Below are 23,797 nucleotides of genomic sequence, written 5' to 3' on the forward strand. Positions count from 1 at the left end.
GTTTATCCACATGACACAATAAATATCATTACTAAACTAGTAATCAAACATTGCGATGACAGTTTTAAAAAGTACAAAATGTAGTACCCAAAACAGATGGACTTCTTTCTTTGAAGTTAAAATGTGCACCAAAAACCAACTTACTACAGTAAAATTGGTAAAGTAAAAATACAACAAATGTTAGTCAGTCTTGTATGACTTTTGTAGACCTGAATAATGATGATGTGAGTTCCTTTGGAGCAAAACTTATCAAACAAAACTTATCAACAGATAACACTGAAATAAATTTAGTCACCCCATCGCCATTTGGAGTAAAATGTTCACTTACTTGATCTTCATCAAAAGGATCAGCATCCATTGGTTGTAATAATTCTGAGAGTGCACTGGCCTGCATTTCACTGAAACTAGTCACACTGACAGCCCTATTGAGCTCTGGGTCCATCTTTCCTGTTGATGTGTCTACAGGACTGTCTCCTTCAACAGATTCTATTGCATTCATTGTTGCCGGCCTGGTATCTGCTAGGTCTAACGTTACACTAGGTGTAACAGCTGGCATTTCCTCCTATCAAATATGAAGACATAGATAATCAACATTTAGAATATTATTGTAATTTAACATTTAGTCTTGATTCTTGTGATTTTTATTCCCAAGTCTGTGTCAGAACAGTTGTTATTGTATTCCCACTGATCTAGCAGTAGAACACAGTATTCTGTGACCATGGTGGTATAGTTTTAGCTGCAATAATTGTAACTTTGTTTTATTTACAATACTTTTTTTTTTTTTTCATATTTTACTTTGTGTTGCTAAACATTTTTCGTTTTACTTTTTACTTTCTTGTGGCGTTTGCAAAAAATACCCCAAAATTGTGGAGACAAGATCGACGAAGTGAAACAGCTAGTTATTGTAGTTAGCATAGATTAATACCTCTATGTTGTAGTCTATGGGATTCACACCTGTAGTATACTGTAGTACACACGTACAACTTACAAGATACAAAGTGTACAATTTTTAATGTACACTTTTGATGGGGACATTACAGTAAATGTCACTAAAATATTGAATTAATGTAATGGTTGCTAGGAAAATTACAACGCTGAAGTAGTTAATTCGGCCCTTCCGAAAATAAAACATCATGTAACGTGGTTTAAATACCACTGCACTATAGTGCACTATAATACGGACGGATTGAATAGCCTGTTCTGAATCATTCAGTGGATGGTCTGCGATTGCGAAGATGATCGTAGCTGAAACGTGAATTGCTTTATGTCGGGCTTTGAAACCGTACGCAAATCTGTCCCCATGTCTAAATGAAGTTAGTTAATATGACATTGTCAGTTGCTATGTTCATATGCCTGAAAAGTGAACGAAAACTTGCAGTAACATTATGTCAACAAACTACGAGATGATCAAAATAGAAGAATCGAACTCCTCGTATTAGTTTCCAAGGGTAAAACTTTATGGTCTGTGAGGATGAATGTCCGACAATGCAAGTTATAAACAAACTGCAGATAGCTGAAGTGTCAATTCTCCAATACCATCTACTATTCATGATAAACAATTGAGAAAAACGTGAGTTTACAGCAAAAATAAAGGAGACACTGACAACTTACCTCACTCTCCGCCATTTTGTTTGGTATCCATAGAGATCACGTAGATATCTCGCGAGAACGATAACGAGACTAAATGTAGTTATTGACCACGTATCGTACTCCCAATTAACCAAAACTGCCCTCTGATCTTACATGCATCATGATTCAATTTCTCTTCTTTATATAGATATAACTCTCTACATATTTTTGTAAAAAAAGGTGTCGCTAACAAGCATCTTTGAAAACAATTTACACGTAAGAAGGTGAACTGAAAACGGACAACATAACAATCATAATGCACCAAGTTGCGTTTAACAATTTCCTTAAACTTAAAGGGCCCTTCTTAGCCACCTTGATTGATTACCATATCAAAACACGCATAACTACATACGGTACATGGAATAGGCAGCAATACAATTACATTCGACTTAGGTTTTTATTTGATATTCAACATTTTCTGTGATAAACAGCACCAGAAATATCTATCTTTGCAAAGCCAAAATATAAAACAAACTTGTCAATTTAGAAACATTTTATATTTATTATCCACTAGTACACATTGTTCTACAACATCAAACTGAAAACACCTGAGTAAAAGTAAATTTATGAATATAACCGTATAACTATGCACACTAAAATACCAAACAATAAGGTCATTATGATGAGATACCAGGTTAATGAAATAATATGTAAGGATAAAACCTATAATATTCCCATCAAATCGTAAGGCAATTGGACTGCCAAATTTTGTAAGTCATTTCCACACACACATACACACACTTGCATGCATGCATGCAAGCATACACATACACACACACTTGCATGCAAGCATACACATACACACACACATGCATGCAAGCATATACATACACACACACACACACACACATGCATGCAAGCATACACATACATACACACACACACACATGCATGCAAGCATATACATACACACACACACACACACACACATATGCATGCAAGCATACACATACACACACACATGCATGCATGCATGCAAGCATACACATACACACACACACACACACACACATGCATGCATGCAAGCATACACATACACACACACATGCATGCAAGCATACACATACACACACACGCGCTCACACAGATACACACATTTTGTAACTGAACTACCTCAGGGTTCAGGAAGGATAATAAAACCACTCACTAACATTTCTAAATTCAAATTTGAACACGTTTTTATTTCCTTCACTCCATTACGTACTGAGTCAAACAAAGAATATCAAAAATTCATTACCAATCATTCATTTATATATACATGTTTTTATTTCCTTCACTCCCAGTCAATCAAAGAATATCAAATCATTCATTTATATATACATGTTTTTATTTCCTTCACTCCCAGTCAATCAAAGAATATCAAATCATTCATTTATATATACATGTTTTTATTTCCTCCACTCCCAGTCAATCAAAGAATATCAAATCATTCATTTATATACACATGTTTTTATTTCCTCCACTCCCAGTCAAAGAATATCAAATCATTCATTTATATATACATGTTTTTATTTCCTTCACTCCCAGTCAATCAAAGAATATAAAATCATTCATTTATATATACATGTTTTTATTTCCTTCACTCCCAGTCAATCAAAGAATATCAAATCATTCATTTATATATACATGTTTTTATTTCCTTCACTCCCAGTCAATCAAAGAATATAAAATCATTCATTTATATATACATGTTTTTATTTCCTTCACTCCCAGTCAATCAAAGAATATAAAATCATTCATTTATATATACATGTTTTTATTTCCTTCACTCCCAGTCAATCAAACAATATCAAATCATTCATTTATATATACATGTTTTTATTTCCTCCACTCCCAGTCAAAGAATATCAAATCATTCATTTATATATACATGTTTTTATTTCCTCCACTCCCAGTCAATCAAAGAATATCAAATCATTCATTTATATATACATGTTTTTATTTCCTTCACTCCCAGTCAATCAAAGAATATCAAATCATTCATTTATATATACATGTTTTTATTTCCTTCACTCCCAGTCAATCAAAGAATATCAAATCATTCATTTATATATACATGTTTTTATTTCCTTCACTCCCAGTCAATCAAAGAATATCAAATCATTCATTTATATATACATGTTTTTATTTCCTTCACGCCGAGTCAATCAAAGAATATCAAATCATTCATTTATATATACATGTTTTTATTTCCTCCACTCCCAGTCAATCAAAGAATATCAAATCATTCATTTATATATACATGTTTTTATTTCCTTCACTCCCAGTCAATCAAAGAATATCAAATCATTCATTTATATATACATGTTTTTATTTCCTTCACTCCCAGTCAATCAAAGAATATCAAATCATTCATTTATATATACATGTTTTTATTTCCTCCACTCCCAGTCAATCAAAGAATATCAAATCATTCATTTATATACACATGTTTTTATTTCCTCCACTCCCAGTCAATCAAAGAATATAAAATCATTCATTTATATATACATGTTTTTATTTCCTTCACTCCCAGTCAATCAAAGAATATCAAATCATTCATTTATATATACATGTTTTTATTTCTTTCACTCCCAGTCAATCAAAGAATATCAAATCATTCATTTATATATACATGTTTTTATTTCCTTCACTCCCAGTCAATCAAAGAATATCAAATCATTCATTTATATATACATGTTTTTATTTCCTTCACTCCCAGTCAATCAAAGAATATCAAATCATTCATTTATATGTACATGTGTTTATTTCCTTCACTCCCAGTCAAAGAATATCAAATCATTCATTTATATATACATGTTTTTATTTCCTTCACTCCCAGTCAATCAAAGAATATCAAATCATTCATTTATATATACATGTTTTTATTTCCTCCACTCCCAGTCAAAGAATATCAAATCATTCATTTATATATACATGTTTTTATTTCCTTCACTCCCAGTCAATCAAAGAATATCAAATCATTCATTTATATATACATGTTTTTATTTCCTTCACTCCCAGTCAATCAAAGAATATCAAATCATTCATTTATATATACATGTTTTTATTCCCTTCACTCCAAGTCAATCAAAGAATATAAAATCATTCATTTATATATACATGTTTTTATTTCCTTCACTCCCAGTCAATCAAACAATATCAAATCATTCATTTATTTATACATGTTTTTATTTCCTCCACTCCCAGTCAAAGAATATCAAATCATTCATTTATATATACATGTTTTTATTTCCTCCACTCCCAGTCAATCAAAGAATATCAAATCATTCATTTATATATACATGTTTTTATTTCCTTCACTCCCAGTCAATCAAAGAATATCAAATCATTCATTTATATATACATGTTTTTATTTCCTTCACGCCGAGTCAATCAAAGAATATCAAATCATTCATTTATATATACATGTTTTTATTTCCTCCACTCCCAGTCAATCAAAGAATATCAAATCATTCATTTATATATACATGTTTTTATTTCCTTCACTCCCAGTCAATCAAAGAATATCAAATCATTCATTTATATATACATGTTTTTATTTCCTTCACTCCCAGTCAATCAAAGAATATCAAATCATTCATTTATATATACATGTTTTTATTTCCTCCACTCCCAGTCAATCAAAGAATATCAAATCATTCATTTATATACACATGTTTTTATTTCCTCCACTCCCAGTCAATCAAAGAATATAAAATCATTCATTTATATATACATGTTTTTATTTCCTTCACTCCCAGTCAATCAAAGAATATCAAATCATTCATTTATATATACATGTTTTTATTTCTTTCACTCCCAGTCAATCAAACAATATCAAATCATTCATTTATATATACATGTTTTTATTTCCTTCACTCCCAGTCAATCAAAGAATATCAAATCATTCATTTATATATACATGTTTTTATTTCCTTCACTCCCAGTCAATCAAAGAATATCAAATCATTCATTTATATGTACATGTGTTTATTTCCTTCACTCCCAGTCAAAGAATATCAAATCATTCATTTATATATACATGTTTTTATTTCCTTCACTCCCAGTCAATCAAAGAATATCAAATCATTCATTTATATATACATGTTTTTATTTCCTCCACTCCCAGTCAAAGAATATCAAATCATTCATTTATATATACATGTTTTTATTTCCTTCACTCCCAGTCAATCAAAGAATATCAAATCATTCATTTATATATACATGTTTTTATTTCCTTCACTCCTAGTCAATCAAAGAATATCAAATCATTCATTTATATATACATGTTTTTATTCCCTTCACTCCAAGTCAATCAAAGAATATCAAATCATTCATTTATATGTACATGTTTTTATTTCCTTCACTCCAAGTCAATCAAAGAATATCAAATCATTCATTTATATATATATATGTTTTTATTTCCTTCACTCCCAGTCAATCAAAGAATATAAAACCATTCATTTATATATAAATGTTTTTATTTCCTTCACTCCCAGTCAATCAAAGAATATCAAATCATTCATTTATATATATATGTTTTTATTTCCTTCACTCCCAGTCAATCAAAGAATATCAAATCATTCATTTATATATAAATGTTTTTATTTCCTTCACTCCCAGTCAATCAAAGAATATCAAATCATTCATTTATATGCACATGTTGATTGTCATTAAAAGAAATTTTCAATGAAGTATAAAAGTATAAAAGTGGTTTGACTTTTAAAAAAAGTGGAAAATAACCTTTAACAAGTTTATGAATTCAATGACATTTGACAATTCTTGTTGAAGGGCTGGCCCAGGTTAAGTTGTCTTATTATTGTCAAATTTCCACTTCATTTACATCACCTGTTGAAATAATAAAATCTAATGTTATTACATGACATACAAAAGTTTTCATTAAAGAAACTTTCCCCAAACCAAAGACCCTAAGAATTACTGATTTTGGAAGAATATTGGTGCTACAATTATAACATTTGACAAGTTGGTGGTATGAATATTGGTACTAAAATTACAGCATTTGACAAGGTGGTGGTGTGAATATTGGTGCTAAAATTACAGCATTTGACGTGGGGTGAATATTAGTACTAAAATTACAGCATTTGACAAGTTGGTGGTGTAAATATTGGTACTAAAATTACAGCATTTGACAAGTTGGTGGTATGAATATTGGTACTAAAATTACAACATTTGACAAGTTGGTGGTGTAAATATTGGTACTAAAATTACAGCATTTGACAAGTTGGTGGTGTGAATATTGGTACTAAAATTACAGCATTTGACAAGTTGGTGGTGTAAATATTGGTACTAAAATTACAGCATTTGACAAGTTGGTGGTGTAAATATTGGTACTAAAATTACAGCATTTGACAAGTTGGTGGTGTAAATATTGGTACTAAAATTACAGCATTTGACAAGTTGGTGGTGTGAATATTGGTACTAAAATTACAGCATTTGAACAAGTTGGTGGTGTAAATATTGGTACTAAAATTACAGCATTTGAACAAGTTGGTGGTGTGAATATTGGTACTAAAATTACAGCATTTGACAAGTTGGTGGTGTGAATATTGGTACTAAAATTACAGCATTTGACAAGTTGGTGGTGTGAATATTGCACTGTACAACATTTTACCCACAGCTTTCTCTGATTTGTAGTGTTGACATCATCTCCTTGAAGTCAGACAAATCTCACCAGTGTATAGGGTTTTGTAAAAACATTTTTTTTCATACTGATGAGTTTCTGAATACCCAATTTCAGAGGTTCTGGTATCAATGATTTATTGTAGAAGGAGTAGCAATTTTAGGAATTTGTCAGCAGATTTTCTTGAAAGACATGAAGAATATTTGCAACGAAACTAAGGAAAATATATGCACCTGTTATGACTTTGCCAAAGATATAGATTTATTTGAATAGGTATGACAAAAGAGATTTACATACTAAAACACATCATACACACTGACTACCCAAGTTATTGACACTTTGACAGTGAAAGTGTTTTATTCACAGCACATGCTTAATTTAGTTGTTAGTTCATTTTTATACACAATTTAGAACTTTATTTTTGATTCCTAAGCTTTCCAATGTTGAAAAGTATGGATTATTGAAAAAGTTATAAAATAAGGAACCTCCAAGCATACCAATCAGAGAGAGTTGTGGGTAAGATATTGTACAGTGTATTGGTACTAGAATTACAGCATTTGACAAGTTGGTGGTATGAATATTGGTACTAAAATTACAGCATTTGAGAAGTTGGTGGGGTAAACATTGGTACTAAAATTACAGCATTTGAGAAGTTGGTGGGGTAAACATTGGTACTAAAATTACAGCATTTGACAAGTTGGTGGGGTGAATATTGGTACTAAAATTACAGCATTTGACAAGTTGTTAGGGTGAATATTGGTGCTACAATGACAGCATTTGGCAAATTGGTGGGTGAATATTGGTACTAAAAATTACAGCATTTGACAAGTTGTTAGGGTGAATATTGGTGCTAAAATTACAGCATTTGACAAGTTGGTGATATGAATATTGATACTAAAATTACAGTATTTGACAAGTTGGTGGTATGAATATTGGTGCTAAAATTACAGTATTTGACAAGTTGTTAAGGGTGAACATTGGTGCTAAAATTACAGCATTTGACAAGTTGTTAGGGTGAATATTGGTGCTAAAATTACAGCATTTGACAAGTTGGTGGTGTGAATATTGGTGCTAAAATTACAGTATTTGACAAGATGGTGGTATGAATATTGGGACTATAATTACAGCATTTGACAAGTTGTTGGTATGAATATTGGGACTAAAATTACAGCATTTGACAAGTTGGTGGGGTGAATATTGGGACTAAAATTACAGCATTTGACAAGTTGCTAGGGTGAATATTGGTGCTAAAATTACAGTATTTGACAAGTTGTTGGTATGAATATTGGTGCTAAAAGTACAGCATTTGACACGTTGGTGGGGTGAATATTGGAACTAAAATGACAACATTTGGCAAATTGGTGAGGTAGATATTGGTGCATAAATTACAGCATTTGGCAAGTTGGTGGTATGAATATTGGTACTAAAATTACATTATTTGACAAGTTGTTGGGGTGAATATTGGTGCTAAAAGTACAGCATTTGACACGTTGGTGGGGTGAATATTGGAACTAAAATTACATTATTTGACAAGTTGTTGGGGTGAATATTGGTACTAAAATTACAGCATTTGGCAAGTTGGTGGTGTGAATATTGGTACTAAAATTACAGCATTTGACAAGTTGGTGGTGTGAATATTGCACTGTACAACATTTTACCCACAGCTTTCTCTGATTTGTAGTGTTGACATCATCTCCTTGAAGTCAGACAAATCTCACCAGTGTATAGGGTTTTGTAAAAACATTTTTTTTCATACTGATGAGTTTCTGAATACCCAATTTCAGAGGTTCTGGTATCAATGATTTATTGTAGAAGGAGTAGCAATTTTAGGAATTTGTCAGCAGATTTTCTTGAAAGACATGAAGAATATTTGCAACGAAACTAAGGAAAATATATGCACCTGTTATGACTTTGCCAAAGATATAGATTTATTTGAATAGGTATGACAAAAGAGATTTACATACTAAAACACATCATACACACTGACTACCCAAGTTATTGACACTTTGACAGTGAAAGTGTTTTATTCACAGCACATGCTTAATTTAGTTGTTAGTTCATTTTTATACACAATTTAGAACTTTATTTTTGATTCCTAAGCTTTCCAATGTTGAAAAGTATGGATTATTGAAAAAGTTATAAAATAAGGAACCTCCAAGCATACCAATCAGAGAGAGTTGTGGGTAAGATATTGTACAGTGTATTGGTACTAGAATTACAGCATTTGACAAGTTGGTGGTATGAATATTGGTACTAAAATTACAGCATTTGAGAAGTTGGTGGGGTAAACATTGGTACTAAAATTACAGCATTTGAGAAGTTGGTGGGGTAAACATTGGTACTAAAATTACAGCATTTGACAAGTTGGTGGGGTGAATATTGGTACTAAAATTACAGCATTTGACAAGTTGTTAGGGTGAATATTGGTGCTACAATGACAGCATTTGTCAAATTGGTGGGTGAATATTGGTACTAAAAATTACAGCATTTGACAAGTTGTTAGGGTGAATATTGGTGCTAAAATTACAGCATTTGACAAGTTGGTGATATGAATATTGATACTAAAATTACAGTATTTGACAAGTTGGTGGTATGAATATTGGTGCTAAAATTACAGTATTTGACAAGTTGTTAAGGGTGAATATTGGTGCTAAAATTACAGCATTTGACAAGTTGTTAGGGTGAATATTGGTGCTAAAATTACAGCATTTGACAAGTTGGTGGTGTGAATATTGGTGCTAAAATTACAGTATTTGACAAGATGGTGGTATGAATATTGGGACTATAATTACAGCATTTGACAAGTTGTTGGTATGAATATTGGGACTAAAATTACAGCATTTGACAAGTTGGTGGGGTGAATATTGGGACTAAAATTACAGCATTTGACAAGTTGCTAGGGTGAATATTGGTGCTAAAATTACAGTATTTGACAAGTTGTTGGTATGAATATTGGTGCTAAAAGTACAGCATTTGACACGTTGGTGGGGTGAATATTGGAACTAAAATGACAACATTTGGCAAATTGGTGAGGTAGATATTGGTGCATAAATTACAGCATTTGGCAAGTTGGTGGTATGAATATTGGTACTAAAATTACATTATTTGACAAGTTGTTGGGGTGAATATTGGTGCTAAAAGTACAGCATTTGACACGTTGGTGGGGTGAATATTGGAACTAAAATTACATTATTTGACAAGTTGTTGGGGTGAATATTGGTACTAAAATTACAGCATTTGGCAAGTTGGTGGTATGAATATTGGTACTAAAATTACATTATTTGACAAGTTGTTGGGGTGAATATTGGTGCTAAAAGTACAGCATTTGACACGTTGGTGGGGTGAATATTGGAACTAAAATGACAACATTTGGCAAATTGGTGAGGTAGATATTGGTGCATAAATTACAGCATTTGGCAAGTTGGTGGTATGAATATTGGTACTAAAATTACATTATTTGACAAGTTGTTGGGGTGAATATTGGTGCTAAAAGTACAGCATTTGACACGTTGGTGGGGTGAATATTGGAACTAAAATTACATTATTTGACAAGTTGTTGGGGTGAATATTGGTACTAAAATTACAGCATTTGGCAAGTTGGTGGTATGAATATTGGTACTAAAATTACATTATTTGACAAGTTGTTGGGGTGAATATTGGTGCTAAAAGTACAGCATTTGACACGTTGGTGGGGTGAATATTGGAACTAAAATGACAACATTTGGCAAATTGGTGGATTGAATATTGGTACTAAAATTACAGATTTGACAAGTTGTCATGGGAGTTAGCAGACATGCATATGTATTAGATAAACAATAAACATGCATGACTATTTATCTTATATTTATTGTTCACTCTAATACATATGTAAGGAAGTGATTTGTGAACAAACTGAGCCAACGAAGCTGTTCATGCAAAAAGCTGTTCGTACACAATTTCCAAGCTTGGCCAGAGGGAGGGGAAAAATGGTCTGGTATTTCAGCGGGCAACATATATTTCAACTGTAAGATATAGGGAAAGGGGAAGGCAGTGGACAAAGCGGGCTGTTTTCGATATTTTTCAGGAAGTTAGTTTACAAATTTTACTCTCTTTTTTCACAATATTCACAAGATGTAAATTAAATGTGTAATACAAGAATTAATTTTTGACCATGTGTGTCATCGAAACTGGCGAGGCAGTGCATTGAGATTGCAGCACAATCTAATATGTCAACTGACAACTGTCAATACATATACATTAGAAGAAAAATTGTTTTGTTGTGAGTATATCAAAAATTGTGAGGAGCGGGCTGTGGGCAGGCAAATCTGGCAGGAGGACAAGATAGTGTAATATTGCAATGGGAGGGCAGATACGAACAGCTTTCACTTTCCCCTCCCATCTTGAATCAAACATAAAATTATGTAAAAAGTGTTCATTAGCTATGTTTTAACTTTCTGTAATAATTTCAGAAAAATGACTCGTTGGCTGCACCTGAGATAACAAAACACAAACCAGTAATAATGCTTTAACAGTTTATTTGTATTTGTATTTGATGTCTAACGTACAGAATGATAATCAAATGTTAAATATACTGAACGTGTATGTGAAGAAAGCCACTTGCTTTAATAAAACTAAAACATGTCTTCCTGGGATACGGCAAAGCATTTAATTTTTTTTCTTCAAAATACAATGGAAATATTATATAACGACAAAGATTACATGTGTATGCGACTTAGTTTGAGTAATGGCTTTGTTCAAATTTAAATAAAGATAAGATAAAACTTGGCAGGTAGAGAGTGGATTTGCTTACAACTATTAACTGTATATTAAATTTCATATATTTCAAGTTGACATAATGGATTTTAAAAAACGTGAAATACATTGCAGTAATATCAATCAAACTACTGTATCTGATATTGGAATTCAAACTTTACACATCATAATAAAGACATAAACGTGTAGGTCATAATCTGTTTCAAATGAAATAATGAAATAAGTCTTTCTAACAGAAGAAGCATGTGCTTCCGATTCCATACATAAGTAGGTTTAATGCCATATTTCAGGGTTTGTTGTGTATTTCATTTATGTTTTATAACTAGAATTCCACTTTTACGCAATAAATCGCTTTATTGGTAAAAACAAAACATACAAAAGGTGGCCCACTTGGCAGAAAGGCAAGGCGGGCTTGAAATTGGAACTACCTGAACACAATGTATCTCTTGAATTGAACTGCATGTACAATCCTATATCGTATATCAAAATAACTTAGTTGGAACCCTGCAAAGAGAATACACTGAATAAAGTTACATTTCTTTATGTAACAAATAATAACTATAAATCATTTCATGTAATAACAAAACAAACTTGAGCATGTGCCATCTTTAAGCAAAAAAAGTGTATATATATATTGTGTGGCGTTGTCTAAGTATGATACATATTTTCATCACAGTCTCATAGGCACAATGGCTACACGTTTTACAAACTTAAATTAGTCAAATTTCCCTGAAAAATTAAAACGTACATTAACTGTTTAACAGGTACTAGAGACTGCTGCCCAAGAAGACAAAATTTTCTAAAGTCTCATAAAAACTTACAATTCCTGATTTATGTATTTTTTCGTTCCCAGACAATTACATGAAAACCCGCCTTTTTTATTTTAGGGAGAGCGTCTTCGACAAGTTGATTTTTTAGCTTACATAAATTGCTGCTTTTGCTTTCATGCATAATGGTGTTTATCAATCTTATAGTTGCTTGATAAACCTCTTTATATTGAACACTTCCCGACAGGGTATCATCTTTCTTAACATGGCCCGTGCTTTCTAATCTGTGAAATGTGTGTTTTTCTGTAGTTATATCTTTTGTATCACATATGTTTTTCTGACTGATAAATCCTGAAATACTCATGGTCTCGCTTTCCCTCAATATTGATAACATAGAATCGACAGTATCTGGAGTTATGGACTCTGCTATTATGAACATTACACGTAGTGACCGATTAAGCTTGATACTTGATAAAATCGATATCAAATCATCATCATCACCCCGGTGCTCAATACACATGACCTGGATTATTTCATTATGCTCTATAGATTGATAAAACTCTTTGCTTGCTTGTTTTCTTTCTTTTATACTAGCTGGCGATACCTCATTCTCATATTGCCATTTGAAATGACCACACCATTTAGCATCACCATCGCTTAGAAAATTGCCGTGGATCTCTGTGTTAAAATATAACACTTCAAGTTTAGCATTTTGACGTAGAATCATAGAAAGCAGCCTCCTCCTTTCAGCTAACACAGCATTAGAAACGAATGCTATATTCAGATACTTTAAAGAGTTATGTTTGGCAATATCGCCTGCGATACTGGTGAACAAAATTTCACCCGCGTAATGGCCGTGTATTCTCAGATGTTGCAAAGCATCATTGATTTTAATCAGAGGACACTTCTGAGTATATTCAACAACATCGGACTGGTTACAGTTATAAATATAGAACAGTAAAATGTCGAGGGATTTGGGATCATTGTTTAGCTTTCTCATAATATTTTCTAAGAAGGTCATGATACTATCGATATCTTTGAATGAGATAATATTAATACACAAACTCTTGATAGGGTTTGCTTCAAGGACAGCATACACTTCATCTTGTGAATCACTTGGAACTATCACATACAGTGATTGTAGACACTGCCCTTTTGCCAAAATAGCAAGTGTCTGCTTTGAGGTTGTACCTGAGTAAAGGTTGAAAGAATGCAATGTGAGCTTATCATTCCTGTTGGCGTTTTGATTGCAATACCTCAATAAATGGTTTAAGCCATACAAACCACTGTTGCTGATTGTGGGGGAAAGGTAGCTACCCATGCCAAATTTATTGTTATCAAGTACCTCACTTGCAATTATGTTGACAAATGATTCTGGGTGTCCAGATTCATGTAAACAGCTCAGGGCTACATGAACCAGCCCAAGATTGAATATTCGATTGCCTTTATTTTCCTGAAGGGCTTTAGCAAAGCAACTGAAAAACCCACTTCCCTTCTTATCAAGGAGTCCGGCGACAAACACACACACAATTGTTAACTTGCTATCTCTAATGATGTCAAGTAGTCTTTGCTCATCATTTAGTGCATTTGTTTCCACCAGATAGTATGCTGCCATGTATTCCTGGAATGATTTATGTATGAACACCCAGAATTTATTCCGTTCAAGCCTTGCAGCGCTGTATTCCTTGGTTAGCAATCCTAATTTAAATATTAGATCACTCATGCGTATCTCATTCTCATCAAAATCTTTCATCTCAAACCTAACTTTCGCGTTTGTTAAACCTGATAATGCCATTTTACCTAGCTTCATCAATTCTTCCTTAGAATCTTGAGGCATCTCACTGTCATCGGGTACAGTTAAATAATGCCTTTCACAATATCGCAAATAGATACACATAACTAACTTGGTATATAAATCAGATAATTTACTTGGTAGCTCACCTTCGCAGTCTTTCCAAAGCATACATATCAAAGTTGCATTTAGTGGATTGACCGTTAGAGCAGCTATCTTTGCGTCCTGGTTTATTTTGGCAAGAAGAGCAGGTGCTTCATCAACATTAGAAGGGTCTGTTTCTTTTCTATCAGCCCTTAAGTAGCTTTTTACAAATTCCAGCATGTTTTCCTTACTAAATCCTTTAATAATAAAGTGTTGATTCACCAACCTGATGAAGTGTTTTCTTTCTGTACTTCGGGATGATAAAAGTACAGTTGAGTCTGGCAAAGTCTTCCTCCTCATCAAATCGAGGAGGTCGCTTTTACCTACCAACTCCAACTCATCCGCACCATCCAACACAATCAAAACTTTGCTTTGATTGTGTTGGATGTAACTGCGAAGATGTCCTTTATTTACTCCTGATACATTAGGTAGTAATTGATCAAATATAGCTTCAACGATGTCTCCACTCTGTACTATTTGTCTCAGCTCCAAAAGAACTAACAATTCATATTTTTTAAAAGCAGCTTCTTTATCATTGGCCCAATCTAAGGCTATCTTCCTACAAAATGTGCTTTTGCCGATCCCAGGCTCACCTTCTACTAATATTCTGTACTTTTTCTCAGATGATGCAAAAACTTTGCGAAAATCTACATTGTATTCATGCCCTGTGCTGCTTCTTTTGACTAGCTCGAGCTGTGTATATACATCAAGTAAAGGTAATTGAAAACCACCTTCATTCCATGGTACTGGGTTAATGTCATCCATTTTCTCTTTGTAGTGTTTCTTCAATAATCCTTGACATCTCTTCGCAGCTTTTGTGTTTTCATCTGACAAGAAAGAATACAAATAGAAATACTTGTACACTAATGTAAGAATTATAATATGTCAGGCAAAATCCCAATTGTCCCAAATTCTCAGAAGTTGGTAACCTTCCCATCACGGTTTATAGATGAAGCAAAATCCATTAACTTAGACTCCTTTCACAAAAACCTCTCTAATACACCTAAAGGAAAATTATTGCCATTACTTCATTAATAGACTACATGCAACTGTTGTTACATGACCAGCTGCCCAACTGCGTCTTTGATTTCTGTTCAATAGTGTATTTATTTCCTTGATGTATTGCAGTTGAATGTCTTCTTAATTACAGTTTCAAATGTTGATGTACATGCTATTTAAAAACAGTTTCGTATTGGAATGTACTAAGTTCCCCTAATTGTACAGTAAAATACTAACAATGGCATTGTAGCACAACGGTACAGTTTAAAAAAAATGTTTATCCATATGCTAGGCCATGCTAGCAATAGTAGTTTATTTGCTGAATGACTATCCAGTTGTCTATCCAACCATGTTGCTATCTTTGCAATATACACGATCATTTGGCTGTTGCTACGGGTATAGTCATGTTGCTAGATATATTTGTATACATTTTTTAATGTTTTTGTTCACTTGTGTATGAATTTCTGAATATCCTTGCAATATATGTGTGGTCAGTTGGCTGTTGCTATGGGCTGGTCTTGTTTGCTAGGTACATTTGCATATGTTTGTAAATGTTTATTCATTTGTCTAGTAATCCCCGTTATCTTCGCAATATATGTGATCATTTGGCTGTTGCTATGGGTGTGGTCTTGTTGCTAGGCACATTTGCATACATTTTTGAATGTATATTTATGTCTTCCAATTCCTGTCATCTTGTAATATACATGATTATTTGGCTGTTGCTATGGGCGTGGTCTTGTTGCTAGGCAAATTTACATGTATTTTTTGAATGTTGATTCAATTGTTTATTATTCTCTGTTGCTCTTTGTGATATGATGGTTTGTCTGTTGCCAATGGGCGTGGCCATGGTTACTAGGTATATTTGCATACATTTTTTTTAATGTTTACTCACTTGTCTACCAGATGATGTTCTTATTTAACTTCCATTTGGTTGTTGCAGAGGGTGTGGTCATGGTTGCTAGGGCAATTTTGTCAAAACTTGTGTTTAGAAGAAAATCTGTATAATAACACATTAAGAAACACCTCAACAAGTTTCAGTCACATTGACCAAGTACTTTGTGAGATATAAGTTTTTGACCAAAAATGAACATTTTTACACTTAATTTGCATATCACTCAAGACATCATTATATCCTTAATATTTCTTCATCTATACATCCCTAGATGCATTCCCATTAAATTTCAGCCCAATCTGCTCCATAGTTTTGGAATTATAGATTTTTGACCAAAAAGACACATCTTTAGCCCTAATTTGCATATCACTGACGGGACCATCATATCATGAAGAATTCTTAGTATAAACACCCTGAAGAATGTTTCACCCAAATTTCAGCCCAATCTGCACGTCGTTTGTAAGTTAAGCTTTTTGACCAAAAATCACATTTTTTTACCCAAATCACAAACCCAACTAGACACCCAAGATAATGTACCCACAAAATATCATGGCAATCGGTCCTGCAGTTTTTGACTTAAAGTCGTTTACACACACACACACACACACAGACAGACAGACACAGGGTGATCCCTATACCACTACTGAACCTTAGTTGTGCTGAAAACTGTCAACTTGGACAGAATGACATTGAATGATACTATAAAATGCAGTCTATTGATTCAGATGAAATTTGCTTCACATATTTCATATGCTAATCACAAGAACTGATTAGAATTTGTTAAACATCCAATGAAGATTACTTAGTAATTGTATAATACCAAACATCTGATGAAAGGAGCATAAAATGTCCTTTGTGGTGTTCATTTGATGCGTGTATGGTGGCATGTGTAGTTCATTTCACTTATACTTCACCTTTATACTCACATTTCACTGATCACAAAATGACAGGTGCATAGCAAAGTACTTAGGCTGGGGTCAGAATTTATGGTGGGGGGGGGGCCTGGGGAGAAATTATTTTGGTCAATGCAAACACATTTTCGCAGCCCCCCCTTGTGCCCTCAAAATATTTTAACCCCCCCCCCCCCGCCCCAGTGAACCAAAGAATTTTCATCCACTTTAGAGATGTACAGTATGGTACACTACATTACACTAACAGAGGAAATTGACTTTAGCGTCCATACGTAACAAGGAGATTTTTCTTGACAAATCTATGTAGGCTTTGCAAAAAGGTCTGACATTGTACTTTGAGATACTTAGTCAGCAGGGTTTTTTCATTAACCTTGGTTCTGGGCAGAAACAGCATCCTCATGATAGCTAGTGGGGAGGGTGTGGGAGGGTGTGTCCTCCTCCAGAGCTCCCATAGTAAGTACTATTAAATAATAATAATAATAATGGTTTATTTCCAAACGTTGTGACCTAAAGGTCAAAGTACGATTGTTACATTACTTTAAAAACTCATAAAGGACTAACACACTGCTGGTAACTATAAAGTGTGGTAACATTACAATTAAAATCTTCAACATGTTGAAGGTGGCCAGTTATGGAAGAAGAAGAAGAAGAAAAAACAAATTACAATGGTGAGACACACCAGCGACAACGACTATTTTGCAACAAATTGACACAGTAAACAACTGGACTGAGTTCTTTCCATTTAGTTCTTACTTTAAAGTTCCTAACATTACGAATTCTTGTTGGGTACTTGTGATTTATAAGTGCTGGAACATGGTGATTGAGTTTGTGGTCTGGTTTTAACATTTGGGCAGCAAACTTCGAACTGACGTCGAATCTCTGAGGACTTAGAGATTGAGTTTTACATCTCAACTAAGTTGAGATGTAATTGTGATTCCTTATAGGTACTAAAGGGATAAATGATTCTGAAAGCTCTCTTTTGAATGCTTTCTATCTGAGATCTTTGTTTTTCCGTTAAACCTCCTTGCCAAACGATGCATGCATATTGTAACGTTGAACGAACTAATGACACATATATGTTTCAGATCGTCTGCAGTTGCGCCAAATCTACTCAATACACGTAATATATGTAACCTCTGTGAAGCTTTTCTGACCATCTCATCAACATGTTACTCCCATGTTAATCTATTGTTCATCATCAATCCCAGACATTTGAAGTTTTCTACAATACCTATAGATCTATTTCATTCAGAGACAGAGGATGAAGCTGATTGAACTGCTTCGCAAAACAAAACACCATCTCCTTGCACTTTTTGGGATTCAATTTCATGTTATATTTTACTAACCTAGCCTTAACGTAGTCCAACTCAGTCTGCATACAAGAGACAACAGGTGTGTCTCACTGTACACATTCTGATAAGGTGGTGTCATCTATGAATATGAAGTGAGAACAGTGAATACATTCTTGTATATCATTGATCATTATTGTGAATAAAATTGGTCCTAGCTTAGTGCCCTCAGGAACACCTGCCTGTATTCCTTGCCAATTTGAACATTTTTTGCCAATTTTTACTTGTTGACAAGCTGAAACAAGAAGTGTGCAACCCATTTTACTATATTACAATTTATGCTAAGTTGTAACAATTTAGATATTAAAATATTATGGTCGATTTTGTCAAACGCCTTACTGAAATCTAGAAAGCATGCTCTGACCATACTACCTTGTCCTTCAAGCTGTTCTATCCAGTTTTGCACTATCTATTAAGGCAAATGTAGATGAAGACTTTTTGGTGCAAGCATATTGTTTCCTGTCAATTTTCCCTTTAATTTCTCGTTTAATCCATTTTTCAACTAAACTTTCCATCACCTTAGCAACACTACTTGTCAGTGATATTCGACAAAAATCGTCAAGAGATCTAGGATTACTGGTTTTCCGGGAGGATCTACGGTAGCCTTTTTTTAACTGCGATGGTACAAAACCTTCCTGAAAGGAGGCATTAAAGATGTCAACTAAGGGTTGTGCGAATTCCTCAGCAAACGCCTTGAGGAGTCTATTTGTGATATTGTCTGGGCCACTAGCTTTAATTTGTTAATTGGTAATGCCTTCAGTAATTTAACAACACCCTGAAAGGTACCTGTGGGTAATGTATCACTTGCAGGAAGGTTTTGTGTACAATTGGTATAATCCATTGGCATATAGTCTTTTGTGATGTTGACAAAATGTGAATTGATTGCGTTAGCTAAGGTAATACCATGCAACCTTTCACCATCTACTTCTAGTTCGGGGACGTACTTAGATTTACCACGGCCACTTAATTTGTTTATCTCCCGCCACCATTTTCTACTGTCCCCTTTTCATACAGTTGACTATCTTTCTCGAATAGTAACCTTTCCTGTTAACACTTACAGCACGTTTCACTTTGTTCCGCCAGAAATTATATTTATCATTGAAAGCTTTCATGTGTTTGATTTGATCAGTAATAAAAGGTTTATCAGACGTGCAGACCTTGATTGTTTTCATGGGGAAATAAAATTCAATTGCAGGAGAAACAGAGGCGAGGAAGGCAGATGTTTTCTCCTCGCAGGATGGACGTAAAGATAAACACTTTGCCAATCCTGGGTCATAATCCACTGAGTGAAATTTCGTACATTAGAATCCTTCAAAGGTCTGATGGTAATTGATTTGGTGGGTACTTGCAATTTCTGTCTAGCTCGCCAGAGAAGCATAGAATGATCAGAAGAACAAAGTGGACGGATGGACTGTGGGGAATTATACAACTGATATAAATTGGTCAATATAAGGTCAAGAGTAACGTCACCTCTGGTTGGAATTGATACAACTTGCTTTAAATTACAACTATTGATTTAATATTCATACAGTTGAAATCGCCAAGAATAATGATACCAGTCTCGGGTGACTTTGAAATTGTATTGTCAACAATGTTCATCATGTGACTTGTCAAGGGTTTTTCATCACTACCAGGTGGGTGGTAGATACAATTAGCAACTGGTTTACTCCCCTTGGTAGCCAATGAGGTCGTGCAGTGCACCATACAGATTCGATGTTGTCACTCTGATAGTCTACAAGTCTAGGCTGTAGCATCTCATTTATATACAAACAAACACCACGTTGCTTTTGTCAGTCCTTGTGAAAAAGGTGATAATTTTCTGTGGATATAATGTTATTGGTGATATCTTCTGAGAACCAAGTTTCAGTCACCGCGGCAATTTGGATATCATTCATACTGCAAACAGTCCGAAGTTCATCTACTTTCCTAACCAAAGATCTTGCATTGCATAACATTACATTGGGAAGGGCCTTGATCTTTACCCTCTCATTTGACATCTGTAATGGCAAGAGTGTCCTGTGACAGCTGTATCGATGATGTTGAGGTGGACCCTCCATCACACGATTGGTAATTCTTACCGGTATTGGATACTGTTTGTTCTTGCCTGCTGCGATGCCTCTCTTAATTGGCTGGGCTTTATACAATTTCAAGTTTCTTAGTCTTTGCCAGGTGATGATCGACATTCAGTTGGTACAATAATGGGTTATTCACAACAGTGTTCATAATCCCAGTCAACATCGCTCTTGAATATGCAAAAGACATCCTTACATGTAATCCTTCCATGGTAGTTTGAGACAGGCAAAGTAGGAAAAAACCACTCAAACCAGGACAACTTATTGAGTTTGGCAGCTAAGAAGAGGTCCAGTTGATACTTCTAACATTCACAAATACAGACACCACTGTATAAATATCAAAAGGCAACGAAATACACCAAACATTCACAAATACAGACACCACTGTATAAACATCAAATGGCAATGAGGAGCCAAAACAACTTGGTGCTGCCAAAGCGCAACCACATGCATATAAAAATATAAGGACATGTAGGAGGCCATTTAATGGCATAACATTTTACACCATACACCTTATCGAAAGTGGCCATAGAGTACTTGAAAATTGTCTTCAATACCCTAATTTTACTAATGAGTTGAGTCAATACATTATTATACAACTGTATAATAATGATTTATTTATAAAGCGTCAGTATCCACAAAAAATGTGATCAAAGACGCTGTAAGCAAGTCATACAATACAAATATCAGTTAAAAAGCAGTTTTAAAAAGTAAAGTTTTAACATTGGATTTAAAAGCAGATAAGGTAGGTGACTGACGGATGTTGAGTGGGAGATTATTCCAGAGAGTGGGAGCAGCAACACTAAAAGCATGATCACCATATGTCTTAGTATGTGATCGAATGGGGCAGAGTTTGAACTGATCAGCTGACCTTAAATTACGACGTGGAACGTATAGTTCTATCATGTCAGAAAGATAAATTGGTCCAAGCCCATGAATGGATTTAAAAATAAGAACTAAAATCTTAAAAACAATACGTTCAGAAACAGGTAACCAATGCAACTGATATAAAATTGGAGTGATGTGAAAGGTGATTTTGGAACGAGTTACAATTCTAGCAGCAATATTTTGAATACATTGAATACGGTTGATAAGGTACTTTGGAAGCCCAAATAAAAGTGAATTACATGAATCTATTCGAGATGTAATGAATGCATGAACTAATTGCTCAGTAGCAGGTTGAGATAAATATTTGCGGATAAGCGCAATACGACGCAAATTAAAAGTGGCAGAACGGCAGATCTGTCCAATATGCGACTTCATTGTCAGACAAGAGTCAAGGATCACTCCAAGGCTCTTGGCCTGACAATGGACGGGAATCAGAGCATCGCAACACGAATTTCTGTAATCGCTCTAGTGGACAGATCACCCGAAGTAGCAGAAAAAATAACAAATTCAGTCTTATCATCATTCAAACACAAGAAATTTTCAGACATCCAAGACCTGACATCAGAAATACAAAGTTCAAGATTAGAAACCATTCTAGCTTCATTATCTATAGTAAAAGACATATAAAGTGAAGAGTCATCTGCATAAAAACTATAGAGACATCCATGACTTGAAACTAATTCACCTATGGAGAAGTGTACATATTAAAAAGTATAGGTCCTAGAACCGATCCCTGTGGTACCCCAGTGTCAAGCGGATAGAATGGTGACTGGGTGGAGTTCACAAGTACACACTGACTGCGATTGGAGAGGTAGGACTGAAACTAGTCTTGCTGCTAGACGTTCAGGCTTTCTTTCGATGCTATAACTATAAGCGAACGAAGTTCGCATGTGAGGGCTTGCCCGAACAGTCTAGCGAATGTCATTTTCAGACCGGACATTCCATTGAGATTACATTGAGCGGTGGGTTGGGCCATCTATGCATATATATACTTTAATATATTCAATAACCTATGACCTCGGGGAATCTCTGCATGCAAGTGTTGACAAACACATTTACGTCATTACTATGTCTTATCGGTTTATGGTAATTGTGAGTTTGATGACTGTGTAGACGTTGTCATTCACACATTTTAGTTAACGCATTGGTGGTTATTTATACAAGCCCCTCCTTAAGATGAATATGCATGGAAATTTAGCTATTGTCCTCTGTTTGTGCTTGTCGCTAATACGGTTCTCTGATTGGCAGTTATTTATATCCTGATAACAGTGTCAAATGCTGCAGAAAGATCAAGCAATACCAAGAAGACATCCCTTTTCTCATCAAGAGAGAGCAAGATGTCATTTGTTACTTTAACAATGGCTATATTACCTACACTTTAATTTACCTATTCAGAGATATTTTGGCGGACACACCCATTTGCTTGCCTATTCACTGCCTCATAAATAAATGTATGGTAGGCAAATGAAGTGTACAATTTTGCAAATTGCAACTGCTCCTGAGGTTTGAATGTTCAAAAAAGTCTCTACATAGAGAGAGAGAGAGAGAGAGTGAGACAGAGAGAGAGAGAGAGAGACTAGAGAGAGAGAGATACAGACAGACAGAAAAACAGAGGAAGGCATACACAAATACATTTGCATGGCTGTCGTCCAACTCATCTGTAGTTTTAGGGACCGGTCAGTTTCTGCAGCTTAGGGGGATTGGGGGTGGGGGTGATTTTTCCATTGGACAGACAAAGTCACTTACCCCCTACCTGTAAAACTGAAAACAGCCCCCCCCCCTCCCGGATATTTGATTGTGTCTCAGAGTGGATGGCTTGACTAAATACTACATAAGATGGCATCATACTAAACAAGCAGTCATTTGACTGCAATGGAGGTTTTCAGGGGATTGTTACCAGTCATGGTAGTGTGATGTATAAGTTTGTATGAAATATAGTGCCAATGGCATTGTAGGACAACTGTATAATTGACTGAATA

General features: G+C 34.4%; 1 protein-coding gene across 2 annotated transcripts in view; it reads right to left on the reverse strand.

The window, feature by feature from the left end:
• The window catches only part of LOC144433396 (adenylate kinase 9-like), a 45,879-nt gene extending 44,251 nt beyond the window's left edge, over positions 1–1,628 (reverse strand). For both annotated transcript variants that reach the window (XM_078121699.1, XM_078121698.1), the window contains exons 1-2: positions 1,612–1,628; positions 329–562 (exon numbers count right to left, since the gene is read on the reverse strand). In XM_078121699.1, the coding sequence (XP_077977825.1) occupies positions 329–562; positions 1,612–1,626 (249 nt within the window). In that variant the 5' untranslated portion in view covers positions 1,627–1,628. The remainder of the gene's footprint in view (positions 1–328; positions 563–1,611) is intronic.
• Positions 1,629–23,797: the final 22,169 nt, after the last annotated feature.

Source organism: Glandiceps talaboti, chromosome 3 (assembly GCF_964340395.1).
Source record: "Glandiceps talaboti chromosome 3, keGlaTala1.1, whole genome shotgun sequence".
Classification (NCBI taxonomy): Eukaryota; Metazoa; Hemichordata; class Enteropneusta; family Spengelidae; genus Glandiceps; species Glandiceps talaboti.